Raw genomic sequence first — 20,740 nt, 5'->3', positions numbered from 1 at the left:
TGCCTGGCTCCTAACTTACACTTTATTTATTTAGTTTGAGACAGGATCTCACTCTGTCACCCAGGCTGGAGTGCAGTGGTGCCATCTCGGCTCACTGCAAACTCTGCTTCCCGGACCCAGGTGATCCTCCCATCTCAGCCTCCTGAGTAGCTGGGACCACAGGTGCATGCCTGGCTAATTTATATATATATATAATATATTATATATTATATATATTTTATATATAATATATATATTTTATAATATATTATATATATTTTATATATAATATATATTTTATAATATATATATTATATATAATGTATATATTATATATATTTTATAATATATATATTATATATAATGTATATATTATATATATTTTATATAATATATATTATATATAATATATTATATTATATATATTTTATATGATATATATTTTATAAAATATATATTATATATAATATATATTATATTATATATTTTATATAATATATATATTATATTATATATATTTTATATAATATATATTATATTATATATTTTATATAATATATATATTATATTATATATATATATATACACACACATATATACACACACACACACACACATACGTATATGTATTTTTGGGGTGGGGTGGGGTGGGGGACAGAGTCATGCTATGTCGCCCAGGCTGGAGTGCAGTGGTGCGATCTCACTGCAACCTCCCTGCCTCTCGGGTTCAAGCGATTCCCCTGCTTCAAAGTAGCTGGGATTACAGGCGTGCGCCACTACGCCCGGCTAATTTTTGTATTTTTAGTAGAGACAAGGTTTCATCATGTTGGCCAGGCTGGTCTTGAACTCCTGACCCCATGACCCACCCACCTCGGTTTCCCAGGGTGTTGGGATTACAGGCGTGAGCCACCGCACGTGGCCCTAACTTCTACTTTAAAGGAAGGGAATTAACATGCCAGGCTCTGAGATTCATTATCTCATATAATTCTCCCTACCCACTAAGGTAGTATCAACGGATGTTTTATAGACCAGGGTACTGAGATGGGGAGGTTGAGTATCTTGTCTAAGTCACACAGCCACGCAGAACCACAGCCAGAATTTGAACCCAAAGGCTGTTTGAATCCAGACTCTTCGCACTGTCCCTATGCTGCCTTTTTGATGACATAAAGGGGACAAAAAGCATTTGCCAAAGTAAACTCACCTTAGGCTGGAGGACAAAATTAAAAACACTTAAGAGTTCACACGACCCAGTGAACAGTGGGTCTGCACTGTGGAATTGCACTCCGATAAATCAAAACATCCCACCTATAATTCTTTAAGCTATTAACTTCTTCTTCCAGCTGCCTATTTCCATAGTTAGTTAGTTGAAAAGTGATTATTTGGCATATTGAACATTGACTAGGTATTTGATGACATCAAGAAATTATTATCATCCTGGTGCGGTGGCTCACATCTATACAGCACTTTGGGAGCTGAGGTGGGAGGATCGCTTGAGGACAGACAGGAGTGTGAGACCAGCCTGGAAAACATAGTGAGGCCCCGTCTCTACAAATTAAAAAAAAAAAAAAAAAAAATTGGAGCCAGGCGTGATGGCGCATGTGCCTGTGGTCCCAGCTGCTCAGGGGGCTGAGGTGGGAGGATCCCTTGAGCCTGGGAAGTCGAGGCTGCAGTGAGCCAAGATCCCACCACTGCACTCCAGCCTGGATGACAGAGCAATACCCTGTCTCAAAGAAAAAAAAAGCAGGCTCTTCCCTAATTGAGAACTGTTTACTTTTCTCTTTGGTGTAAGTCAGTGACACTTCTCTGAACTCTTGAGGTATGAAGGATGAGAACTCTCAGCCCAGGGAGAGTTCCCACCCTCATCTCCCTCCCAGGGGCCCTGCTCCCTCTGCTTCCTGAATCTCTTACTTCCTACATAGCTTCTTAAGCTGTTGCAAGGATGCTCCTTCCCTCTGTTTTCTCCTGAATCCCCCCTGGGCTTCTGGAGGATGGTCACTCAGTCTTTGTGGCTCTTAAGCCTCCTCCTTGGCCCAGCAGCGTTTGAGAGGTGAGTCCTCAATAGCTGCTATGTATCTGGCAAGCTGCCGCCCCCGCCCCCACATGCCCCACCCCTGGCCCGGGACCTGATAACTACTCTGTAGATCAAGGCAGACAGACAGCACCAGAAGCCACAGCATGTTGGCACCCAGAAAAATAGGCTGGTGCAACTGTTGCCTTTATTGCCAGGGGCTGGTTGCTTCATTCTTTGAATCCACAGGTTTATCAGTTACAGGAGGGTGGCGGGGAGGGACTAATGAACTCAGAGTTCACCTTCCTTTTCTGAACAATGGATGTTCATTAGTTTAGGCAATCCAGGCATATAGAAGGTGCCCAGGAGATACTGCCCATAGGGCAAAGGCGCTTCTCAGCTCTGGTGGAAGCTGGTCTACTGAAGTACTGGAGTGGGTCCCTGGTCCCTGGACCCTTTAATTGGGGAGATGGGGGTGGGGCTTTAGGCAGTGGTATTTTTCACTATTTTCTCCACCAGTGCAGAAGTAAAATCTTAATAGCTGTTACTATTGTCAACCCTACCCGCCTGCCTCTTTCCATGCTAGTGTGGATACTCCAGTTCCCTGGGACTGGGGACTTGGACATGAATTGAGTGCTTACTACATGGCAGGCAACTTGTTTTATAAAAGCCTTATTCAAGTTTCATAGGAGGTAACTAAGGTTCAGAGTGAAGAAGTAACCAGTTAGGGTGCTCTTAGCTTCCATCTGGATCCCCCAAGTTCCCAACACACTGCCCCAGCTCAGTCTACATCAGGCCTTCTCTAAGTGTTTGTGGAATGAATGAGACTGGGACCAAGGGAAGGGAATACAGGTCACAGTTATCAGAAATGCCCCATGTGCTTTGAGGCCTGAAAGAAATTAGGTAGCACCATACTTAATAGAAACGGGGGCCAAGGGCTTAAAAGACAAAGGTTCTTCACGGCCTCTGTGCCTCCCTGCACCCCACCTCCCGCCGTTGTGTTTTAATCAGGGCTGGGGGCTTTGTTGAAAGGAGGCGGCCTGGAGGGGCCTGGAGTGGGTTCCCAGGGTGGGGTGTGTACCCTGGAGGGCTGGGTGAGTCCCTGCTGGTTGGGGGCAGGGGAGGGCTGCCAGGATGTCTTTTCTTTCATTGGTTGGGTGGCCCTGCCCTCCTCCCCCTCCCTCTCCTGGAACATTCCAGACATTCCAGACGATCTGCCTGCCATTGCTTTCAGGATATGGATTAACATCCCAGCAGAGATTTGATTTCACCACTGCCACCCTTCTCCCTCCCCCCATCCCCTCCACGAAAGAAAGCCTCTAAAACTGGGAGTTTGAAGTGTGAGGGAATTTTGACCTTTGACCTTAGATTGTACTAAGGGACCATCTTGAAAGAGCACACTTCAAACTGGGCTCCTAAACTGGGGTTCCCTTAGGCCCTTACTGGTTTGAACTCCCAGGTAAGCCACTCCCACCTCTCTGCCCTTCATCCAGACATCCAGAAGTGTTCCCTTGAGGGAAGTCCTGGGCCTGGGCCTGGGCAATACCTGTTACAGGTGTTAAACTAGGTCTGCGTTCTCAACCTTCCAATGGCATGGCCATTTCTTTTCCTCATTTCTTCCAGCAGTTTTGCTTTCATTGTGAGGGCTTCTACATTTTCAGTCTGTCTAGTTGGTCATCAAATGAGTTGTAGGAAATTCCTCACAAGGGTAGATGTGGGGGTTCCCTCTTGGCCAATGAATTGAATCACAAAAAGGTGGTCTGATGGCATCTGGGGACCTGGAACTGGATTTGTATCTTACTATTTTGTCCTGCTATAATCTGACCTACTTAGATCAAGTTCATGAACAAACCAAAGAAGAGAGCCAGGGACAGAGATTCTCTTCAATGTTTATTTCCTTCTTTCCCCATTATTTCATCCCTGGGAGAGATTTCCTTAACATATTTTATGGATGAAGACTCCACATTTAGAATTGCAGGCTAGAAAAGATCATAAAGATCTTGCTGTACCCACTGTAAACCTGGAGATACTGAGGTCACATGGGTAAAGTGAGTGAACTGGCTCAGGACAGCCAAGGTCAACGCTTTTACAACTAGAGCTTAGCATCCCCCTTCCCTGTTTTCCAACCCCTCCCCCAAGCTTAGCAAGGGCTGGCACTGTCCCCATTGCATGTCAGGTAGGAATACTGAGGCCCGAAGCTTAAGAGAGGCTTAATTAGAGGAACAGCCAGTCAGGGGCAGGTTAAGGGCTAGAACTAGACTTTCTTACTTTCTAGTTCAGTTTTCCTTCAAGCCACTAGAGTTTTTTTGGACATTGTCCTTGGACTAAGAGTTTATGATCAAGGATAAAAACAAAGATATAAATGCAATTGGCCAATGCATCAAGTCAATTTAAAAGTCTTAAACCCAGGGATTAGTGCATTGATTTCGGTGGTGAGCAAGTGATCTGGGAGTCGACCCTGAACCTGAAAGCCTTCCTCAGGGAAAATTACCTTTTTTCTTTTTTTTTTTTTTTTGAGACGGAGTCTCGCTCTGTCACCCAGGCTGGAGTGCAGTAGCGCGATCTCCGCTCACTGCAAGCTCCGCCTCCCGAGTTCACGCCATTCTCCTGCCTCAGCCTCTCCGAGTAGCTGGGACTACAGGCGCCCACCACTACGCCCGGCTAATTTTTTTGTATTTTTAGTAGAGACGGGGTTTCACCGTGGTCTCGATCTCCTGACCTCGTGATCCGCCCGCCTCGGCCTCCCAAAGTGCTGGGATTACAAGCGTGAGCCACCACGCCCGGCCTTCTTTTTTTTTTTTTTAAACGAGTCTCACTCTGTTGCCCAGGCTGCAGTGCAGTGGTGTGATCTCGGCTCACTGCAACCTCTGCCTCCCTGGTTCAAGCGATCCTCCTGCCTCAGCCTCCTGAGTAGCTGGAATTACAGGCACGTGCCACCACACCCTGCTAATTTTTTTTTTTTTTTTGTAGAGAGGGGGTTTCACCATGTTGGCTAGGCTGGTCTCCAACTCCTGACCTCAAGTGATTCGCCTGCCTTGGCCTCCTAAAGTGTTGGGATTACAGGCGTGAGCCACCACGCCTGGCTAAAAATCACATTTTAAAGATGGGAAGAAGAAATTACCCGGGCACAGTGGCATGTGCATGTGGTCCCAGCTATACAGGAGGGTGGGAGGTGGGAGGATCACTTGATCCCAGCAGGTCTAGGCTGCAGCGAGCTGTGTTTATGCCACTGCACTCCAGTTTGGGTGACAGCACTTTACAAGATTGTTAATGATAATAAAGATGGAAAGAAGAAAGTACTGTATAGTTACTGGGAGAGAGGAAGGTAGTGGCATTATGCTGACTTGTGTATGTGTCAATCACTCCCACCTTAGTATTCACAGATACATCTATTGTTACACTTCAAGTACTTACATTTTCTAGCATCACCTACCACCCTGTGGAAAGGTATTATCTCGTTTTACATAGGAAGAAACAGCCTCAAAGAGGTTAAACAATCTTGTAAAGGTCAGTACTAGTAAGTGGAGCATAGGTTTAAATCCATATCTGTGCCAAGGACTTAACCACTGCACTATATCTCGCTGTGATTTGTTTGCATATATTATCTCACCTAATAAATTGTGAACACCTTCAACCAGGCATTATGTCTCTTTATTTGTGTGTCTCCAGCATCTGGAACAAAGTAGTGCATGAAGTAGGTATCAATTAAATGGTTAAATGGTTGTTAGATTAATTAATAATAATGTCTTGGGCCGGATGTTGTGGCTCATGCCTGTAATCCCAGCATTTTGGGAGGCTGAGGTAGGCAGATCATCTGAAGTCAGGAGTTCAAGACGAGCCTGACCAATGTGATGAAACCCTGTCTCTACTGAAAATATAGAAATTGGCCAGATGTAGTGGCACACACCTGTAATCCCAGCTACTAGGGAGGCTGAGGCAGGAGAATTGCTTGAACCCAGGGGGCAGAGGTTGCAGTGAGCCAAGATCGCGCCATTGCACTCCAGCCTGGGTGGCAGAGCAAGAGACTCCATCTCAAAAACAACTAAAAAGTAAAAAATAATGTCTTATTTAGCTTTGTATTCCTAGTGCCTGGAACATAGTCATGGTAACCTGCTTCCTGAATAAAGGAATGAGTGAGAAGGTGGTGGGACAAACAAAACAGTTTGTGTGCGTGTGTGTGTGTTTTGGGAATGTTAACTGAGTGCTTAGAACACCTGATTCTGCATTCCTAGGTGTGGTAGCATTCATGATAATTTTGGTCTCTAAAGCGAGGTACCCCTACTCCGAGTCTCCATTCCTAAAAGTTTATTCTTAGATTTTAAGACTATGGTGTTGGTGAGCAGAAGGTAGGGAAATAGAAACTGGGGCAAGGATTAGAAACTGCGAGTTCACAGACCCCTAATGTATTCAGAGCTTTCCTTAACTCTGCTCCTTCTTTACTTTCAGGAGCCGGAAAATTCAAATCCGAAATATTCCACCCCAGCTCCGATGGGAAGTAAGTGTTTGGGGGAAACTCTAAATGGAGTGGGATAGTGGAGCCTGGAAAGTACGTCTGGACCATTCTGGAGTTGCCAGAAATGACTGGGGAGGCCTAGGTCTCATCCTTTCTTTCTTATTTATTTATTTTTTTCTTTTTGAGTCTCATCCTTTCTTCTTTTTCTTTCTTTTTTTTTTTTTTTTTGAAATGGAGTTTTATTCTTTTTGCCCGGGCTGGAGTGCAGTGGCGTGATCTCGACTCACTGCAACCTCTTCCTCCAGGTTCAAGCAATTCTCCTGCCTCAGCCTCCCAAGTAGCTGGGATTACAGGCGTGTACCCCCATGCTCGGCTAATTTTGTATTTTTATTAGAGACAGAGTTTCACCATGTTGATCAGGCTGGTCTCAAACGCCGACCTCAAGTGAGCCACCGCGCCTGGCCTCATGTAACCCACAGCCCCATCTTTAGGTTGTCCCTATGGCAAGAGGCATTAGGGAGGTGGATGAGTGTTTCCTAAGCCCTAAACTTGGTAATATGGCAGAAGATAATTTAGGGACCCAGGCAGCCCATGTCTGCTTCCCAAAAGGCCCTTAAGGCAGAACTTAAGTACACTCCTGCAAAGATACCCCATCAGCATTAGCACCCCAGAAAGGTCACACTGGACAGGTAATAATGCTCAAACACTCCTGTGGCTCTATCTATGCCACATTGCTTTGGGATGCAGGGTGTCCAGTGGCTGCTTTGCAAGGGTCTTGGGACTCAGAGTTAAGTGTACTTCCCTTCTCCATTTTCCTAGGTACTGGACAGCCTGCTGGCTCAGTATGGTACAGTAGAGAACTGTGAGCAAGGTAAGAGTGGGCCGGGCGTGGGGTGACGCTCGTGGTGGGGGTTGGAGGAGTTCGGTGCATTTGTTCTGCTTCACTTTCTTTCTTTCTCTTTCTTTCTTTTCTTTCTTTCTTTCTTTTCTTCCTTTCCTTTCCTCTCCTCTCCTCTCCTCTGTCCTCTCCCCTCCCCTCCCCTCTCCTCCCCTCTCCTCCCCTCCCCTCTCCTCCCCTCCCCTCCCCTCCCCTCTCCTCCCCTCCCCTCTCCTCCCCTCCCCTCTCCTCCCCTCCCCTCTCCTCCCCTCTCCTCCCCTCCCCTCTCCTCTCCTCTCCTTTCCTTTCCTTCTTTCCTTCTTTTTTTTTTTTGAGACGGAGTCTTGCCCTGTCACCAGGCTGGAGTGAAGTGGCACAATCTCGGCCCACTGCAACCTCCACCTCCTGGGTTCAAGCGATTCTCCTACCTCAGCCTCCCAAGTAGCTGGGCTTATAGGCACTATAGGCACGTGCCACCATACCCAGCTGATTTTTGTATTTTTAGTAGAGACGTGTTTCACCATGTTGGCCAGGATGGTCTTGATCTCCTGACCTTGTGGCCCCCCCGCCTCAGCCTCCCAAAATGCTGGGATTACAGGCATGAGCCATCGTGCCCAGCCTCTGCTTCACTTTCTATGATCAAATCTACATTGAAAACCAAAAGAAGAAAGGCAGATAGAATGTGTTACACGGGGAAATACATTGGATTGGGGGCATGGACTCCTGGCCTCGGCTTCGGATCTTGGTTATCTGTGGAACTGGGTTTCTCTTCTGTTTAGTAGGAGGGTTGAACAAAGCCACTCCTTCTCAGCATGGAGTCTCCAGGCTCTTAGGGATCAACCAAGGTAGAAATGGCTATCCCAGCATTTTAGAACTAGTCTAAGAACAGAAATCTTGCATTCAATTGGAGTTACTCCGCAGCCATTTTACTTGAAAAGCTTCATGTTTCTTGTTTTTGGCTGGAATAATCAACCGATTGTCTCTTTTTAGAAGCTCTGATTGGTAGCAACATAATGTCTTTGGTCAATTAAAATAAAAAGCAGAGGATTTATTGCTTAGTTAATGTAGTTCGATAGGTAAGCAAAATCTTTTGAAGAGTAGGCCCACAGAAGGATAAATGATAAAGAATTCTAGGTCATAAAAAGTTTGCCAGCTGGGCGCAGTGACTCACACCTGTAATCTCAACACTTTGGGAGGCCAAGGTGGGCGGATCTCTTGAGCCACAAGAGTTTTGAGACCAGCCTGGGAAACAGTGAGACTCCATGTCTACAAAAAATTAGCTGGGAGTGGTGGTGTATGCCTATAGTCCCAGTCACTAGGGAGGCTGAGGCAAGAAGATTGCTGGAGCCCAGGAGGCCAAGGCTGCAGTGAGCTGTGATTGTGCCACTGCACTCCAGCCTGGGTAAGCAAGACTCTGTATTGTCTCAAAAACAAAACAAAGTAAGTTTTGTCCATTTAGTAATGGAAAGTGACTTTGGTTGGACATAAGGCGGTCTTTAGGTAGACAAGATACCGGGTTAGGTTTGGTAGATCTTCAAGAAACAAGTGGATAATCACTTGGTTTGAGATTTAAATATTCCTCTCCAAATTATTTGTGGAAAGGGGCAAGCTATAAATGATTATAAATGATGAAAACCTTCACCCACCCAAGAGTGAACTGCTGAATCTATCAAACACATTCTAACCTGCTCTAATCCTGTAGCTTGCCTTTTATCTTAAATGCCAGGATACAACAGGACTCACTGATAACTACTGCCCAGTACTGTTCACAGTTTAGAGTAATGAATAAGTTACTCCTGGACAAACAGTAAGATTGAGCAGTGGCTTGGGAGCAAGTGCATGCTGAATTTCACTGAGAGGTGTGTAAGGAGTCAACACTAGTTTAAATTTATCCAAGGCTCACTAGGAAGCTGTAACATACCCTGTCTGGAAGGATATCTGCAACCTGGAGAGAACAGTATGGGAAATGTTTGACTTTGTTGGACAGTAGAGAAAGTCCTTGAGTCTACTCAAAAGTCACTTTGTGAGTGAGGTCCATTCTTTCTACCCATCCCATCCTCTTTCATCTGATTTATTATTATTATTATTTGAGATGGAGTCTCGCTCTGTCACCCAGGCTGGAGTGCAGTAGTGCGATCTTGGCTCATTGCAGCCTCCGCCTCCTGGGTTCAAGCGATTGTCCTGCCTCAGCTCCCGAGTAGCTGGTACTACAGGCACCCACCACCATGCCCAGCTAATTTTTATACTTTTAGTAGAGATGGGGTTTCACCATATTGGTCAGGCTGGTCTCGAACTCCTGACCTTGTGATCTGCCCGCCTCGGCTTCCCAAAATGCTGAGATTACAGGAGTAAGCCACTGCACCTGGCCTCATCTGATTTATATTTTTCCATAGCAGTCATCACTGTCAAATATTCTGTAGAACTTGCTTATTTATTATGCTTATTGTTGTCTCTCCGTAAGCTCCACAAAGGCAGAGGTTTTGTTGGTTTACTACTGTATTTCCAGTCACTGGAAGATTGTTCTTGCAGAAGCTTCCTTACCACTGAGGAGGGAGAGACCTACTGATGAAGGCCAGAGCACTTAAGAGTGGTCTGGGGCCTAGCGTGGTGGCTCATGCCTGTAATCCCAGGACTTTGGGAGGCTGAGATGGGAGGAATAGCTTTAGCCCAGGAGTTAAAGGCTGCAGTGAACTCTGATTACGCCACTGTACTCCAGCCTGGATGACAGATTCTTTGCACTGAAGTTTGTGACCAAGTGCCTTATCTATCCGCAGTGTTTTGGGGGCAGAGGCTTAATTTAAGCCAGGGTCCCCCACCCCATGGTTGAGCAAGCCCAGGAGACCCAAATTCACAAGACGATATAGGAGAAAGAAGGTGTTAACTTTGTTTGTTTGTTTATTTATTTATTTATTTTAGAGACAGAGTCTAGCTCTGCCTCCTAGGCTAGAATGCAGTGTGATCATAGCTCATGGCAGCCTCAAACTTCTGGGATCAAGTGAGTCTCCTGCCGCCTCAGCCTCCCAAGTAGCTGGGACTACTGGTGTTTACTACTGCACCTGGCTGAATTTTTTTTTTTGTCAATTTTTTGTAGAGACGGGGTCTCCCTATGTTGCCAGGCTGGTCTCAAATTCCTGGCACCACCTTCTGAAGTGATTCTCCCACCTCAGACGGTTAATTTTAATAATTGTAAGTGAGAAATATGTTTCCAGACTGCTTGGGATTCTAATGTCAGCTTGCCAAACCATTTTCCTAGTTAGAGCCAAGAATTTTGATGGGATCAATGGCTAGCATCCTGAGGCTACAATGGCCACATCCAAGACAGGAAATCCTTTCCCCTGGAAAACATGCAAATTATTTTTTTTCTTTCTAGACTTCTACAGCCATTCCTGTCAGTCCATTTAGCTGGATTTTTTTTTTTTTTTTTTTTTTTTTTTTTTTGAGATAGAGTCTCGCTTTGTCACCCAGTCTGAAGTTCAGTGGTGCAGTCTCTGCTCACTGCAACCTCCGCCTCCTGAGTTGAAGCAGTTCTCCTGTCTCAGCCTCCCAAGTAGCTGGGATTACAGGCAGGCACGACCACACTTGGCTAATTTTTGTATTTTCAGTGGAGACTGGGTTTTGCCATGTTGGCCAGGCTGGTCTTGAACTCCTGACCTCAAGTGATCCACCTGCTTCAGCCTCCTGAAGTGCTGGGATTACAGGCGTGAGCCACTGTGCCTGGCCTCTGTTTAGCTGGATTTTAATACACTTTAGTTCTTGTGCCCTTGAGGATACATAGGCCTCTAGAATGGATTTAGGTGTTGCCAAGTGTTGTCAGCCATATCTTTGCAGGCCATTTCTTGGATTTCTTGGGGTGTTTACTTACATAAATTGCTAATCTCATTCAGCGTGTGTTGATTTTTAACTAGTTTACAACTTTTTTTTTTTTTTTTGAGACAGTCTTGCTCTGTCGCCCAGGCTGGAGTGTAGAGGCACAATCTTGGCTTACTGCAACCTCCACGTCCCGGGTTCAAGCGATTTTCCTGCCTCAGCCTCCCAAGTAGCTGGGACTATAGGCGCATGCCACCACACCCAGCTAATAATTTTTGTAATTTTAGTAGAAATGGGTTTCACCATATTGGTCAGGCTGGTCTCAAACTCCTGACCTCAGGTGATCTACCCACCTTGGCCTCCCAAAGTGCTGGGGATTACAGGTGTGAGCCACCGCTCCTGGCCAACTAGTTTAACTTTCTAAGGGGAATTTACTCCCAGGTTGTGTGTGTGTGTGTGTGGAGGTGGGTAGTAGTGTTTGCCTTGCTGTATAGCCTTGTTGTACAACTGCTGATAGGGCGGCTACACCCATTTGTATATCCACTTTCTTGGGAACTGGCTGAGGAAATTACAAAAAGCAAGAAGGTAAATTTGAATTTTCTTTTTTTTCTTTGTTTTTCTGAGACTGGCTCTCACTCTGTCACCCCGGCTGGAGTGCAGTGGCACAATCTTGGCTCATTGCAACCTCTGCCTCCCAGGTTCAAGCGATCCTCCCACCTCAGCCTCCTGAGTAGCTGGGACTACAAGGGTGCACCACCACGCCAGGCTAATTTTTGTGTTTTTTGTTAGAGATAGGGTTTTGCCATGTTGACCAGGCTGGTCTCCCAAGCTCAAGTGATCTGTCTGCCTCTGCCTCCCAAAGTCCTGGGATTACAGGCGTGAGGTACAATGCCCTGCCTGGTAAATTTGAACTTTCTGGTAGCTCCCTTGAAAGGGGAAATTTTTTTTGCCTTTTTATTCAAGTTGGAGTATCCGCTAGGTGTCTTTTTTTTTTTTTTTTTTTTTTTTTTTGAGGCTGAATCTCCCTCTGTTGCCCAGGTTTGGAGTGCAGTGGCATGATCTCGGCTCACTGCAACCTCTGCTTCCTGGGTTCAAGTGATTCAAGCAGTTCTCCTGCCTCAGCCTCCCCAGTAGCTGGGACTACAGGCACGTGCCACTACGCCCAGCTACTTTTTGTATTTTTTAGTAGAGACAGGGTTTCACTGTGTTGGCCAGGCTGGTCTCCTGGGCTCAAGTGATCCGCCTGCCTTGCCCTCCCAAAGTGCTAGGATTTGCAGGCGTGATCTACTGTGCCTGGCCTGCCAGGTGTCTTCTTGATCTCAAAACGTGGAAAGCTGGAGTTGGGGATTCATTGATTGGGCCTCCAGATTTCCCTGCTCTGATGCTATCCTCCCTTTTCTCTGCAGTGAACACCGAGAGTGAGACGGCAGTGGTGAATGTCACCTATTCCAACCGGGAGCAGACCAGGCAGTGAGTGGGCTGGAAAGTTGGGCTGGGGGTGGTGGGGGGGGCTCTGTGAAGGGTGGTGTGAGCCTAGTCCCACTTTTTCCTCAGGGGATCTAGGCAGGCTGGGGTCCCTATCCAGGGTTCTGATATTAGCCTAAGCCAAACCCAGAATCTTACATAAAAGGTTTCTTCAGGGGGGTCTCCTTCATGTCCGTTGTTTCAGGGATCTCAAAGGCTCAGAAACATAAAGATTGATAGCAAAAATACATAGAAGGGAGGGCGCCAAAGCCCTCCCAGAGAAGTGAGAAATCCCTTGCGGAGAAAATTTCCCCCGCTGATAGGTCCCTGGTTGCTTCAGGACCTTAGAGTCCTTTGCTGTGTTTATGGCGCCATCTAGTGATAATGAGGGGGAACTTCGGGGTTCAAAAAAGATTCCTCAACCTTGGGATGCTGGGACATTTTATTGCAGTGATGGTCGTAAACCTAGCTGGTGATAGTTGTGGGGTCCTTTTAGTCCCATCGCACCCACAATTTTAGCTCCTAGCCCTTTGGTTGAGCGATTATGCTTCTCACTCGCTGTTACAGACAGACTATACATTTTGCACATTACTCATTTATATTAATATCCGAGCCTGTTACACGATTTGCCACATTTTGCTTTGGGCTTTCTTGCTTCTTCAACGTGCCGCCTTCTCCAATCTAATAATACTTTGTAAAATCCTACCTCTTATTCAAATACCTACCATTTTCTTTTAAATACCTCCTGGGCTCAGAATTTTCTAGAGGTTCCTACTGCCCCTTACGGCCACTAGGGTTTGGCTTTAAAGCTCATGTCAACAGTTGTTCATTCTCTCCTGCCTATTGTTGCCATGTTCTTGTGTTTTGGAGACAAGTCTCACTCTGCCACCCAGGCTGGAGTGCAGTGGCATGATATCTGCTCACTGCAACCTCAACCTCCTGGGCTCAAGCAATCCTCCTACCTCAGCCTCCCAAGTAGGTGGGACTACAGACCTGCACCATTATGCCCGGCTCATTTTTGTATTTTTTTTGTAGAGACAAGATTTCACCATGTTGCCCAAGCTGGTCTCGAACTCCTGGGCTCAAGTGATCCGCCTGCCTTGGCCTCCCAAAGTGCGGGGATTACAAGCTTGAGCCACCTCGCCTGCCCTTTGTTACCTCGTTAACATTTCTGTTTTTTTTTTGGTTTTTTTTTTGGAGACTGAGTCTTACTCTGTCGTCCAGGAGGCTGGAGTGCAGTGGTGCAATCTTGGCTCACTGCAACCTGCGCCTCCTGGGTTCAAGCGATTCTTGTGCCTCAGCCTCCTGAGTAGCTGGGAGACTACATGTGTACACCACCATGCCCAGCTGGCTAATTTTTTTTTTAATCTTTTAATTTTTATTTTATTTTTTTTGAGAGGGAGTCTCACTCTCTCGCCCAGGCTGGAGTGCAGTGGCGTGATCTTGGCTCACTGCAACCTCCACCTCTCAGGTTCAAGTGATTCTCCTGCCTCAGTCTCCTGAGTAGCTGGGATTACAGGTGTGGACCACCACACCTGGCTAATTTTTGTATTTTTAGTAGAGATGGGGTCTCACCATGTTGGCCAGGATGGTCTCGAACTGACCTCAAGTGATCCACCCACCTCAGCCCCCCAGAGTGCTGGGATTACAGGAGTGAGCCACTGCGCCCAGCTGCCTTGTTAACATTTCTAACCAGTGTCAGCCTTGGGAATGGATGATGCTTGTGCCCTCCCTTCAATCTTATTCAGCCCCATTTTACAGACATACCAAATATACTGAGACTCTAGTCTCCAAGTGGTAAGCAAGCCATTCTGTCTCCAATTCCTACGTCTTTGCCACAGTTAAAAAAATATATATATTATTTTATTTTTTGAGACACTCTCTCCCTGTTGCCCAGGCTGGAGTGCAGTGTTGCAAACACAGCTCATTGCAGCTTTAACTTCCTGGGCTGAGGGAATACTCCTGCCTCAGCCTCTAAAGTAGCTGGGATAACAGGCATGCACCACCATGCTGGGCCAATTTTAAAATTTTTAATATTTAGAGATGGGAGTCTCACTGTGTTGCCCAGGCTAGTCTCAAGCTCCTGGCTTTAGCGATCTTCCTACCTCAGCCTCCCAAAGTGTTAGAATTATATCATGGTTTGCCATTTTTTTTTTTTTTTTTTTTTTGAGATGGAGTCTTGCCCAGGCTGGAGTGCAGTGGTGCGATCTCTCTTCACTGCAGCCTCCACCTCCCGGGTTCAAGTGATTCTCCTGCCTCAGCCTCCCAAGTAGTTGGGACTACTGGACTACAGTTGTCTGCCACCATGCCCAGCAATTTTTTGTATTTTTTAGTAAAGACGAGGTTTCCCCATGTTGGCCAGGCTGGTCTTGAACTCCTGACATCAGGTGATCAGCCCACCTTGGCCTCCCAAAGTGTTGGGATTACCAGCATGAGCCACCACACTTGGCCTTGTTTTTTTTTTTTTAAACCCTCAAAATCTTTCAAAATGCTGTCGGGCTTGGTGGCTCATGCTTGTAATTCCAGCCCTTTGGGAGGCCGATGGAGGGCGGATTACTTGAGCTCAGTAGTTCAAGACCAGCCTGGGCAATATGGCAAAACCCCATCTCTACAAAAATTACAAAATATTAGCTGGGCATGGTGGCACATGCCCAGCAGGTTGAGGTAGGAGGATTGCTTGAGCCTAGGAGGTGGAGGTGGAGGTTCCAGTGGGTTGAGATCATGCCCCTGAATTCTAGCCTGGGTAACAGAGTAAGACCCTGTCTCAAAAACAACAAAAAACGAAAAACCAAAAACACAAAACTTTTCAAGATGGAATCCACAGAGGTAGATTCAACCAAAGGAGGTGCGAGACTTAATAGGTGTAAAAATGACAAATCCCTTAATTTATTACATGTTTTCACTTGTGATTGTCACATAAATCCCATAAGATATGCAGTTTTGGCTGACATTGACAAGTTGATCTTGAGGAAATGCAGAAAAACCTTAACAGTCTTGAATAAGAAGAACAAAGAAGAATTAAACTCCCAAATTTTAAAACTTAACATCAAACTACGGTAATCAAATTAGTGTGGTACTGGCATCAGGATAAACATACTGATCAATGGAATGGAATTCAGAGCCTAGAAAAGCCTTTACGTTTATATCGGCTGGTTTTTGTTTTTGTTTTCACACAAAGTGCTAAAAAGACAGTTTATTAGGAAAGATAAGGTGTTTTCAACAAATGATGCTGGGGCAGTTCGATGATACCCACATGACAAAAGATGAATTTGGACTTACACCTTACACTGAACACACAAATTAATTCAAAATGGATTACAGACCTAAATGTATTAGCTGTAAGGTAGGCAGGGCACAAGTATCAGTTTCCCTTTACAGTTGATGAGACTTAGGTCTAGACTAGGTTGTAAGTTTCCTGCTTCATGGAGCTAGTGAGCAATAGAACTAAGATTGGAATACTGGTGTCCTAACTCAGTTATCTTTGTCCTGGGAGCCTGGGCAGACGTGGATGCGAGGTGCGCTGGGAGGTGGCAGCGGTCTGGGGCAGTGGCCTGCGGTGGGTAGGCTGGGACCTCGCAGTCTCCCCACACGCACTTGAGGCCCCACCACGTGGCGCCTTCCTGCGGGCGTACACCTGCAGCGGTGGGGGTGGCTGGGGCACCTGGGAACGGGGATGCCCTGCCCTCCGAGGTCTCCCCTGGGCGGCCGCCCGTGCCATTTTCTGGGCTGCTCGCCTTCTAGAAGTTCCTGCAGGAAGCTGGTGATGTGGCCTCCCCGACCCGGGCCCGCCCCCCACCACTTTGCTGGAGGGGGAGTCAGATTCCAGCCGGGATACGTAGCAGCAGCTTGGTGGCAGGCGATAGGAAAATGGGCAAAAGCCCCAACTGGCTGGAAGGCAACCCCGGGGGGCTGGACCTCCTTGTGGGAGGGCCCGGGACTGCACTAGGCGGGAGTGGAGGCCGCGGTTCCAGGCTGGTCTCGGCCTGGTAATAATTTCACACCGCCAGCCGGTCACTGTTTAAGGCACTGTGTACCATTTTACTAACTTAATCCTCACGGTGGCCGCATTTCCCAGCTGGGCCAACTGGTGCAGGGTTGACTGGAAGCGACCGGCGTAGAGCTTGGCAAGTATATAGCAGGTAGTAAATGGCTGCCAGTGGTCATTTTGAAAGTTGGCTTTGTGAAGTGTTGGGGCTGCGGCATCTGCTGGTGATGTGTGGTATTACAGCCCCGCGCTGGCGGACCCCACTGGGTTGGGGAGGGTTGTGAGATTGTGGCCCCAGAGCCAAGTGGGCAGTTAGGGGTCTCTGGAGACTCTGGAAGGAGAGGTGGCACAAAAGACAGCGGAGGTGTTCGCTTCGGCAGCACATATACTAAAATTGGAACGGTACAGAGATTAGCGTGGCCCCTGCGCGAAGATGGCACGCAAATTTGTGAAGCGTTCCATCAAAAGAATGAATAAATAAATAAAGACAATGGGGGACTGCGGAGGAGCTAAAATTTCGAGACTGCGTGTTTGTTTTTTTTTTGTGCACCAGCAGCTCATTAGAAGAGTTCCTCAATTGCTGCTTCTCCACCTGCCGTGATGGCGTTCGACCTGGCAGATTAATTTAATAACTCTCTGATGGGTTGCCCTGAAATTTGAAAAACAATGCCTTGGGCCGGGCGCGATGGCTCACACCTGTAATCCCAGCATTTTGGGAGGTTGAGGCGGGCGAATCACCTGAGGTCGGGAGTTCGAGACCAGCCTGACCAACATGGAGAAACCCCATTTGTACTAAAAATACAAAATTAGCGGGGCATGGTGGCGCATGCCTGTAATCCCAGCTACTCGGGAGGCTGAGGCTTGAACCCAGGAGGTGGAGGTTGTACTGATCCGAGATCATGCCATTGCACTCCACCCTGGGCAATGAGCAAAACTCTGTCTCAAGAAAAAAACAAAACAAAACAAAAAGCAGTGGCTTAAGCAAAGGCCACAAGAAAGAATTGAGATCAAAGAGGAGTGTGTGCCATGGCTATGGAGGGGTTTCAGTTGTGAATCGTGAAATGTCATGTAAACCATTTCAAGCATTTCAAGGAGTTTGAATTTTATATAAAAAACAATGGGAAGACGCTGCAAGTTTTAAAGCAGCATCTCAGACATGTCGAAAAAGATGTTTGGATCCCTAAAATAATGAGAGAAAAGGCCAGAGAGAGGTGTTGTGAACAACTTCAAGATTTTACCAAATGTTGCAAGAACTCTGGAATCCTTACGGTAGGAAAATGCTGGAAAGAAAATTCTCTACTGAAAGGACGTGTAACTGCTCACCATAATGATCCAGCCTTTTATGAAGAATGCAAAATGGAATACCTGAAGGAAGGAAGAATTCAGAAAAACTGGAATTTCTACAAAGAGAAGGCTACAGAAACTTCCCATAAGCCTGTAGGCAAATATTCAAATGATATTCAGGAACTCTAATATTCATGGAAGTCGTTTATAGTATAAATTTCCTTAAATAATGGACTCAAGAATGTGTGTTTGCTTTATCCTAATTATGGAAATACTAATTTTTTTTTTTTTTTTTGAGACGGAGTCTCGCTCTGTCGCCCAGGCTGGAGTGCAGTGGTGCAATCTCGGCTCACTGCAAGCTCCGCCTCCCAGGTTCACGCCATTCTCCTGCCTCAGCCTCTCCGAGTAGCTGGGACTACAAGCGCCCGCCACCACGCCCGGCTAACTTTTTTTGTGTTTTTTAGTAGAGACGGGGTTTCACCGTGGTCTCGATCTTCTGACCTCGTGATCCGCCCGCCTCAGCCTCCCAAAGTGCTGGGATTACAAGCGTGAGCCACCGTGCCCAGCCAGGAAATACTAATTTTTATCTGAAATAAAGATCTTTTATTTCAAAAACAAAAATAAACCCCACACTTAATTAGGGCAGGATTAACATTTGGATTCTACATGTATACATTTCAATCTCCTTTGACCTTGGTTTCATCATCTCTAAAGTTAGGATTATGTAGTAGTTAGCAGTTGGTTTCCTCACCCTGTAGTAGGGATTCCTCAATCTGGAAAGTGTATGTGTTAGCTTTGTGGAGCCTCTTCAGGTCTGTGGTATGCTTTCCAATTGACATGGGAGTACTTTGAGATCTATGGTTTGCTCTTCCTTTTTAGGCTGGCAGAACCCTATACTCTCTATTGGACTGGAAGCCCATTTCTCTGATGGTTCCAGTGGAAGGCCTTTGTGAACAATAAATCCCAACTAAGTGTTAGGGAACACTGTATTTATTTACATTTCCTTTGAAGTCTTTGATGCCATTTAGACTGGAAAGTTCTGAAAAATGGAGGTGGAGGTAGTGGGCAGGTGACTATCTCCTTTTCTTTAGTGTGTTCCAAGCTGTAACTTACTAGAGTGCTTTGGCCAAGAGAGCATCTGGTATGATTGGCATGGATTGGAATGACCTATAGACTCTCACTCTGTCCCCAGAGCCATCATGAAGCTGAATGGCCACCAGTTGGAGAACCATGCCCTGAAGGTCTCCTACATCCCTGATGAGCAGATAGCACAGGGACCTGAGAATGGGCGCCGAGGGGGCTTTGGCTCTCGGGGTCAGCCCCGCCAGGGCTCACCTGTGGCAACGGGGGCCCCAGCCAAGCAGCAGCAAGTGGACATCCCCCTTCGGCTCCTGGTGCCCACCCAGTATGTGGGTGCCATCATTGGCAAGGAGGGGGCCACCATCCGCAACATCACAAAACAGACCCAGTCCAAGTGAGTCTTGGCTCTTGGGGAATGGAGGCTGGGTGCTAGGGAACAGTGGTTGGTACCTAAAGAGGCTTCCTGGAAGCATGCTGGGGACATCAACATTTACCTTTTAGGAAATGTTGCCTGGAGCATTCAGGGGTCACTGCTTCCAATACCAGCCTTCTGGGAAAGGGAGGGCAGATAGGGAGGGAGAATGGGTCTGGGGTGCTAGGCCACACACTCCTATTAGCGAGAGAGGTTCTAGAATTCCTCATGTGAAGTTTCATAAAAAAAAAGTCTTCAAGCAAACCTCATTTTGATGAGTCAGCCACTCAGTGCTGTGTGATTTCATGACCACTTAGTGTGGTAACAGGGCTGGCCAACCTGTCCAAAATTAGGACTCTCATAATTGTGTCCCATCTCCCATTCTGCCACTGCGACCTTCTTTTCTTTAATCTTTTTTGTTTTTTTTTGAGACAGTCTTGCTCTGTCGCTCAGGCTGGAGTGCAGTGGTGTGATCTCGGCTCACTGCAACCTCTGCCTGCCGGGTTCAAGCGATTCTCCTGCCTCAGCCTCCCGAGTAGCTGGGATTACAGGCGCACGCCACCATGCCCAGCTAATTTTTGTATTTTTAGTAGAGACAGGGTTTCACCATGTTGGTCAGGCTGGTTACGAACTCCTGACCTCGTGATCCGGCAGCCTCAGCCTCCCAAAGTGCTGGGATTAAAGGCGTGAGCCACCACACCCGGGCTTTTCTCTAATCTTTATATCTGATCAGTGTACTCAGTGGCAAAGAACAGGTCATATTATGTCCTTATCATAGTAAATCTTGTTATTTACTTTGAGTTTGGGGCACTGTGTCTTCTCTTTATATTTGTTTCAAGGGGGACATACGGAATTCAAGCGGAAATGCAGCTTTGGAGCTGTGGGCTGGTAATTCCCACCCCTGCATTTATTTGTGTCATAGGCTGTGTTCTTGTCCTCAACCACCGCTTATTTATTTATTTATTTTTATTTTATTTTTTGAGGCAGAGTCTTACTGCGTCACCCAGGCTGGAGTGCAATGGTGTGATCTCAGCTCACTGCAACCTCCTGCCAGGTTCAAGCAATTCTTGTGCCTCAGCCTCCTTAGTAGCTGGGATTATAGGTGTGCACCACCACACCCAGCTAATTTTTTTGTATTTTTAGTAGAGGCGGGGTTTCACCATGCTGGCCAGGCTGGTCTCAAACTCCTGGCCTCAAGTAACCCATCCGCCTTGGCCTCCAAAAGTGCTGGAATTACAGGCGTGAGGTACCGTGCCTGGCCACCAACCACCTGTAGATTGAGACACTGCTGGTCTGAGACAGAATCCAGAGTAACAGACGGGTCATATTTCTCCAGTCCTTTCATTGCCATTCCCAAAGTTGTACTTGATTGTCCTTGTTCCAAGAAGAGC

General features: G+C 46.6%; 1 protein-coding gene, 1 non-coding gene and 1 pseudogene across 7 annotated transcripts in view; all 3 read left to right on the top strand.

The window, feature by feature from the left end:
- Window positions 1-20,740, top strand: part of IGF2BP1 (insulin like growth factor 2 mRNA binding protein 1) — a 55,029-nt gene that overhangs the window by 22,917 nt on the left and 11,372 nt on the right. For 5 of the 6 annotated variants that reach the window (XM_055257546.2, XM_063628788.1, XM_055257547.2 and 2 more), the window contains exons 3-6: window positions 6,434-6,482; window positions 7,260-7,311; window positions 12,531-12,594; window positions 19,050-19,331. In XM_055257546.2, coding sequence (XP_055113521.1) covers window positions 6,434-6,482; window positions 7,260-7,311; window positions 12,531-12,594; window positions 19,050-19,331 — 447 coding nt within the window. The remainder of the gene's footprint in view (window positions 1-6,433; window positions 6,483-7,259; window positions 7,312-12,530; window positions 12,595-19,049; window positions 19,332-20,740) is intronic. The other variant, XM_055257548.2, reaches the window with a different exon arrangement.
- Window positions 16,938-17,041, top strand: LOC129470811 (U6 spliceosomal RNA). Its single transcript, XR_008653339.1, has one exon. It is a non-coding gene; the product is annotated as a U6 spliceosomal RNA (small nuclear RNA).
- LOC129470116 (COX assembly mitochondrial protein homolog) lies at window positions 17,720-18,054 on the top strand (annotated as a pseudogene).

This window comes from Symphalangus syndactylus, chromosome 20 (genome assembly GCF_028878055.3).
Source record: "Symphalangus syndactylus isolate Jambi chromosome 20, NHGRI_mSymSyn1-v2.1_pri, whole genome shotgun sequence".
Taxonomy (NCBI): domain Eukaryota; kingdom Metazoa; phylum Chordata; class Mammalia; order Primates; family Hylobatidae; genus Symphalangus; species Symphalangus syndactylus.
This window is presented reverse-complemented; position numbering and strand designations above follow the sequence as displayed.